This window comes from Rosa chinensis, chromosome 7, assembly GCF_002994745.2.
Source record: "Rosa chinensis cultivar Old Blush chromosome 7, RchiOBHm-V2, whole genome shotgun sequence".
NCBI classification, from domain to species: domain Eukaryota; kingdom Viridiplantae; phylum Streptophyta; class Magnoliopsida; order Rosales; family Rosaceae; genus Rosa; species Rosa chinensis.
In genome coordinates this window covers 7,234,886-7,242,663 of record NC_037094.1, presented here as the reverse complement: position 1 = coordinate 7,242,663, position 7,778 = coordinate 7,234,886, and the positions used below count along the sequence as shown (strand labels likewise).

At 39.4% G+C, this 7,778-nt stretch overlaps 1 protein-coding gene across 1 annotated transcript; it reads left to right on the top strand.

Annotated features, from left to right (window-relative positions):
- The first annotated feature begins 2,817 nt into the window (after nt 1-2,817).
- LOC112179934 (uncharacterized protein At5g39865) lies at nt 2,818-4,443 on the top strand. The gene has a single exon (XM_024318425.2). The coding sequence runs from the start codon at nt 2,918-2,920 to the stop codon at nt 3,842-3,844; it is 927 nt and encodes a 308-aa protein (XP_024174193.1). The 5' UTR covers nt 2,818-2,917; the 3' UTR covers nt 3,845-4,443.
- Nucleotides 4,444-7,778: the final 3,335 nt, after the last annotated feature.

The following is a 7,778-nucleotide window of genomic DNA, read 5'->3' as shown; positions in this document are numbered from 1 at the left end:
CAAGACAACGAAGGTGACTACTGAAGATGTGCTAAGTGTTATTTGTCTGGGTAAACCTCCGAGCCCTAGTGTTAAGGGCAAGGAGAAAATTTAGTTTGTTTTTCATTTGAACTTGCCTATTTACTTGTCATTGTTACATAGTTTATAGGCTTTATTGAATAAGTGAGCATGAGTATCGTCAAATGATCGGATTTAATCTATGTATCGATGTGGTATACCACAAACTCTCTATCTACCCAGAGATGGTAGATAGAGGATATGTAATGCTCTTTTCTGGTCTGAGTTATTAATATATTGACAAGATAGATATATATATATATATATATAACTGATTTATACTGTCTACCCATTATATATGGATCTGTAGGCAGACACTGACGGTCTGAAGTTTTTGATTGATCTGAGCAGAAAGATCCCTAGATCTGAGAAGTTTTTACTTTTAGGTTGAAGAAGACTCCAAACTGCTCATCCAACTTATTCCGGGGAACTTTTATGATCCTAGTTAATTCATCAAACCCTAGTTCAAACTATCAAAACCAGTATCATGTGCTTGATGCAAAGTGGCTTTTTGCGTGATACTAGCTAGAACTGCAAAGCGACTGGTATATATATGAAGAAGAAGATCGAGTATCCCTAATACGGTTATACCAGTTGCATTCTTCAGGGACGTACAGGAAGTTGAGAGAATATTACGATATTTGTATAAACTGACAAGGAAAGTACAGGAAAATCGTATCTCTTTGATCATAAAGTATTTGTCAAATTATGTTTTAAACGACTAGCTTATGATCGGTCATTAGATTTCCATTTCGTACAATGAGAGGCATGATCTTGTCGTTGAAAATTTTGAACAGTACTGTAGTTGAAAGACTTATAAAAAAATAAAATAAAATAAAATTTGAAAGAATTAATATTTTACTTATTCTTGATTGACCGAATCACCGAAAGACATCGAATCGAAAAAACTAGCTAGCTAGATTTCTATGTCAACCACAGCCAAATAAACTCTATTTAGGGTTAAAATTAAGAAGAGATAAAAAAAAAAAAAATTACCGACAAACCCTACCCAGAAAGTAATGGATCATCTTGTCCACGTATTAATTTAATAAAATTTTGTTCAAATTTCCTAATATTGATTCAAATTTCATAATATGATATGTTAAGCACATTATTTGCACAACAACCATGAAGCTTCGTATGAAAGATATCTAAATTTTGTAGTTATGGTGATGACAATAAATGGATCGGACAAAAAAAGGAGTGGATATAGAGATTTCTGTACATATATATGCACATGATCTCTATCTTATAACCAAAGCATTTGGGTCTTGCTGGAATTGTCTCTGCAACGTACAAAATTTTGCTGAAGGGTGTTGAGAGATTATTAACTAATTAATAATAGAAGATTGTAATTTATCCCAAGTGGTACCATATATACTTTTCCAACCTATAGCTGTGTGTGAGTGTTGTTTTTTTCTTTGGTAAATAAATTTTATACAAATAGACCTGGCTTAAGGACGTTGAAAGCTGCAAATTAAACATTGGCGGTGATGGTACAGTCGAGATTTTGAGATCACAATTGTTGTTAGAATAATCAACAAATACCACAAAATGTCAGTAATAGAACTTCTAATGTCCAAAATTTCAACGAATTTAAAAATTGAAGAATACCACCATAAAAGAAAATTTGAAGAACACCCAATTTAATTATACCTATTTTGATATCTATTGCAGCCTAAATCGATGGAATGTCAAAACTTGTGTTTGATCACCATAGAAGAAGAGCAAAATATAGGAGAGAAAGATTGAGAGGAGGTGACAGATGATGAAAATAAATTGCTTGATTGAAAAACCATTGAAACCAATATTTAAAGAGAAATTTGTTTGTTTTTAAAGTTTTAGAGAGAGTTAAGAGACTCTTGAAATTCTTCTGCTATAATTGTGTGTACAATTCTCAAAGTGAGGAGAAGGGAAAACCATTTCGAAGTGAGGAGAAGAGAAAACGACTTCGAAGTGAGGAGATGAGAAGAGAAGAGAAGAGTAGAGAAGACACTGCGTTTGGGAACAAAGCAAATATTTTTTTCGTTTACCGTCGACATAGACTATATATATATATATATATATAACCTTAAATAAAAAAAAAAAAATTGTGCCCCCCCCCCCTCACTTGGGCCCTGGGTTGTCGCCAAGCCAGCCATTGGACAGGGTCGGGCCTTGACTAGCCCCAAAAGAGTAACAAACAAGAACCTCCTATGTTCAGAAACGTTCAGTAATCAACATTACAACTCCCAATCAAGAAAAATGGACAAATTAGAAGAAGATTAAGTATTTGAGAACAAAGTCTTACTGGATTTGAAAGAACTCATATCAACTTATCAATATTCTGCTGTGTAAAAAATATTTTATTTTCATTGCCAGATGTAGGTTGTGTTAGATTTGTGCATAGACCTCGGTTCGAATGCTAAAGTAACCGTGGTGTCAACTAAAATTCCAAGAGAGCCTTCGGTCCTAAAAAAAAAAAATTGTAATAAAAATAAAGCCCAAATTTATCGGCCCATTTTGAGGGCCATAGGCCCAAGTTGCGAGACCCGAGAAAAGCGTTGGACTGGAAAAGGCAACATCGTGTTGGCACAAGTAACGCAATAATTGGGAGAGCCTCTCAACTCCCCTTGTGCAATAAATTTTGAATTAAATTTTAGCGCTAAACGCTCGTGTCTACAGTCCCCCACCTGATTTCAAAATTGAACTTGAACCCCCCAATTCCTCACAATTTTTTATTAATTTAAATTATTAAATTAAAGTCCTCCTCGTTGTATACTATATCCCAACCTCTTGTCTCTTCCTCCTTTCTTCTTCTTCTGCTTCACTCTCACTCCTCCACACTTTGAGCTCAGAGTTCGAGAAAAGCAACACCAACATGGGCTGCGTTTCTTCCAATCTATTCAACCACGACGACGACTTCTCCCAGCTCGGCAGCTCCGCCTTGAGCCACCACATCGTCTCCCTCACCTCCTCCACCTACGGCCTCCTCACCCTCGACCCCCCACCCCCTCCCACCACCCCACCTTCTCGATTCACATTGGGTTCCATCTTCCCCAGCTCCCTGTCGGAGCCCAGATCGCTCTGGTCCGACCCGAAGCCCCTCCGGTCCGACCCGGAAGTCATCAACTCATGGGAGCTCATGGCCGGCCTCGACGCCGACAGCTTCCGGTTCTCGCCGCTCCCGCCGCCGAAACCCTTCTCGATTCGGACCCCGAAAACCGCGGATAAAGAGAACTCCAACCCGAACCGGTCTGTTTTAGTCAAAGGCCCGCTCGACCGGTTCGAGAGTATATGCCCGCCGGGGGGAGAGAATAAACTGGTGCTGTATACGACGTCGTTGCGGGGAGTGCGGAAGACTTTCGAGGCGTGCAATGCGGTCCGGGCGGCGGTGGAGAATCTCGGCGTGATGGTCTGCGAGCGTGACGTGTCGATGGATCGCGGATTCCGAGAAGAGCTGAATGACTTGATGGAGGGGAAAGGCAGAGACGCGGCGGTGCCGCCGAGGTTGTTTGTGAAGGGAAGATATGTGGGTGGATCCGAGGAGGTGTTGAAGATTGTGGAGGAGGGGTTGTTGGGGGAGATTCTAGAAGGTCTGCCCAAGAAGCGGGCCGGGTCGGTTTGCGAAGGGTGCGGAGAAGCGAAATTCTTGCCGTGTTTTCAGTGCAATGGGAGTTCAAAGATGGTGCTGGTGGTGAAAGAGGAGGTGGTGGTGGGGCAGAGGCAGGGAGGCGGCGGCACGGTGGTCGTGAGGTGTCCCGAGTGTAATGAGAATGGGTTGGTGCTCTGCCCAATTTGTAGCTGATTTTTTCTGATGAAGCAGAAAGCTCAAAGCTTGGGTTTTGTAAGATGTTTCTGAATTCTGTCTATTACAGTAAGATATTGGGGACTCTTCTTGAGTTTCTGGAAAATATGACTCTCTCTCTTTTTTTTTTATCTGTTTATATATGTCTGTTGCGGTTTGGGAAGATCTTCTATTTGCTTCAACAATGCATAGGTTTAAAATACATGAACAAACAATTAGAGAGATAAAGGAGCAGGCTTTTCCATCATAGAACTATTGATTCATAATGCCAGGTTAAATTACATGGAAAGAACGGAGTGACTGAAACTGGGACAGAATTCCCGAGAATCTTCGGAATTTGGGGCCTAATGAGTTTTTGTGGATTGATCTACTTCAATGAGTGGGCAATAGATTACAAGCTCTTGGAAGTTTACGTCAGTGTTCATAGTTTTTCGGCCTCTGATTAATGGACACAGACACTCATTTATAGTTTGTAAAATGAGGATGTTAGAGTTTCACTCCGTATCTTTTTATAATGAGGTCTGATCTTGTGAGATGATCAATGTATTGTGACATTACAGGCTCATTCAATCGTTTGAGAATTATTGTTCTGTGATAGACTCTTTCAACCTCTCAATGTGCTCTGGATTTGAGAAATCTATATAGCGGGCTAAATAGCTCTTCCCTTGTACGAACTAGTGTGAAGATTCAGCTTGTTTATCATTTGAGAAAACACATTCTGAATCTAGAGAATTGCTGACCTTGAGAAGATGAATTAGCAAGTAACAGAATCTCTGATTTGGTCATTGGTTAGGTATCAAAGACTGGGAGGATAACCATTTGCCATACGTATCTAGAGAAAACCTCCAAACAGAAATTTAGTCGACACTGACTTGTCATTACTTTTATGTTCTATTGTACTCTCCTCCGTTTTTACTAGATAATTCATACCACAGTGATGAATCCTGAAGTCCGGTGGCACAGATTAGTGAGGCCATTTGAATTTGGTTAGCAAATTCTGATAGTTTGAGACTAAAAATTTGCTGCTACTTCTTTGTTTTCTACAAACAAGCTGGAACTCCTCTAGATCACGAATGCTTTCACCTAAGCTCACAATACCTTGTTTGCTAATGCCTTGCTTGACATAAATCATATCTTACATTTCCCTTTTCAGTGAAATTTCATAGGAACTTGTCTTCTAGCTCGATCTCAGTGGAAAATCTGTCCAGAATAAAGGCTGGTGTTGAGTTAGATGTGTGCCTGCTATTGCTTCAGAAGCTTTTCTATTTTGAGATTTTTTTTTGTCTGATTTGTGTTTGAATTTTACTGAGGATTGAAGTGGAACACAGGAAAGGATGGTCCTCCTTTCCAACATTAAAATTTAAAAGGACAATGATTTGTGAAATGGTAAAATTTGTGTTGTACCTGGAACTACTGCTTGACTGCTTCCACACTTTTTCAATTGCTATTGGAAACAGTTTCAAACTTTTAATTGTTGTTGAGTAGACAACTATGTTTTGCATCTGAGTTTCTAGTTCTCCACTGGGTTCACTGAATCCTGAAGGTTGCCCAGAGATTATTATTCACTGCTTGGTAAAACGTTTCTGTTCCTTTAAGAAAAACTAACTGGGCTGGAATTTCATTTTTGTTCTCTTTTGTAAGATAAGTTGGGCTGAGTTTTCACTGCAAATTCCAAGTAGTAACCAAGAAAGTGTGTTTAGTTTGGGCTTGGCGTTATCTGACAGGTGAGACGTCCGGCCATTATCAAGGAGCGATTCATTGATGTGACACTGACATGAAGTTGGTCCACATAGATTTTAGAAATTTATTAAAGCATTTTTAGCAATATTAGTCATTTTTGAATTAAATTTTAGTTAAAGTAGTTAAAAAGTCATTTTGACTAGTCACTTTATAAATACTTCTCTATCCGTGCTCTCTATTTTAGATAATTTTGAATTTATATTATTTTTTAAAAGAATATTAAATAGTTTAAATATATTTATAAATTACATTAAGTAATTCAAAAGGAATGTTTTAAATTATAGAGAACCTCATCTCGCTTTCAATATTTAGAAGCGAGATGGCTAAAAGTTATAATAGAGAGTCACTTAGGAGTCTGGTGCAGCTGCTAAAATAAATACAAAGCTAAACACGTTATCTAAAATAGCTAAGGAGCCAAAATAGAGATTCTGTTAAAAATGTTCTTAGCTAGCGATCAATTTTTGAATTCAATGGGAAAAATTATGGGAATGATCAGTTAGCGGTTCTCACGATTGATAACTCACTAACTCAGTTGAACTCGATACTTATATCCAAGAAGGGGAAGATAAGAAGTAAAAGAGAAGGGAGGAAGAAGAAGGGTTTCCAATTTTAGTGTTTATATCATTAGTTTCCCTTCACCATACCAACCACATAATTGTGTTGACATCGATGGTTTATGTTGCTGCGATGTCGGGGTCTTTAGTGGCAAACTATATATCTAATTGACATTGAACCCTAGACATGCCGGGGTTTAAGGTTCTCCAAAGTAATATTGTCCTATCCGAATGGACACTACATTTCGGTTCTTTATTGTAATCTTCCTGTTGAAGAACGAGGTTAGTAATAGTTAGATTTTTAGGACGATTTGTCTATCTATTGTACAATAACTTGATGACTAAATGATTCTTAATAATAGTGTCAATATTTACAAGGATATATACTTTTTTTTTTAAGGGAAAGACGACAAACTATAGTAAGTGAAACTGAGAAGTACATGGAGCGATGCAAAAGCATCGAAAGAAAAACAAGAAAACATAACAAGATGCACAGACGCATCTATAAAGTAGGAAAACAATAAAGGATAGCAAGATGCACAGACGCATCTAAAATGAAAGGTAACCATGTGACTTGATGTCGGACGATATCGCTGCACTGCATATGTCACGAGAGCAGTATAAATATAATAGTAACCGTAACCGGTGATTCACTCACCGGGAGTTCAAAAGTAATCGATGGTGTCAAAAACTAAAAAAATTAGCAAACGAACTCCCAAGAACCAAAATAAATACCAGATCAATTTGAGCAGCTGTTTCAGATCCAAAATCCGGATTTGAATGTGACCCGGGTCCCAAATACGGATCAAAATCTGGTCCGAATCCAAAATCAAATCTAACGGGTCAAAAGTGATAAAGGCCCAGGCCCCACTTAAACTGATATGGGCACCCAAGTACTTGGGCACCCTGGCTTTAGCCTGACGTCCGTCCACCCTTTCAGATCCGCAAAGCCGCCCTACCGCACCGCACCGCTACATCTTTGACAAGGCAAAGCCGACCTTGGAAGGAGAAACCCATAGCAATTTGTTGACCCAAGCGCTCCAACATTTCGGCTCCAAAGATCCCGACCTCAGCATCTAGTGCAACCAGGACCGCCGCCGGAAAGGCTGATGCAAAGTTGGACGGGAATCCTCATAAATGAGGCGTGCAGCCAGATGCCTCCGCCACCCAACCTCACGGTCAAAATTCCAAGAAATCTTCATAGTCCCTGAATCCCAGATCCGGATCCGACCCAACAACTCCGATTTCCTAGCAAAAGGTTGCCGACCACTTGCCCAAATCGAACAAAATCTTGAATCCCAGGTTGTAAAGACCCAAGAGAAAGGGAACATATCACGATCCATCGCTGCAAGAGGAGTCGTAGACCACTACTTTGAAAAGCAAACTGGAAGAAAAGAAGAGACGGTATGCACTGCACTCGAGGAATACGACAGCAAGGGATGTGCCAACATTGATCTCCATTGGAGATGGAGAAAGTTGCAGAACCGTCCACCCATGGGGGCGGCGTTCTCTCAAACCCTAGAGAGGGTATTGTCTTTAAATCAGAAACTTACAACGTATAAAGGATATATACTTAACCAGTGATTTAGAAATAAGAAATGTTACCGGGAAAGTTTGGAAGGATCAAGGATGGTGGTTGC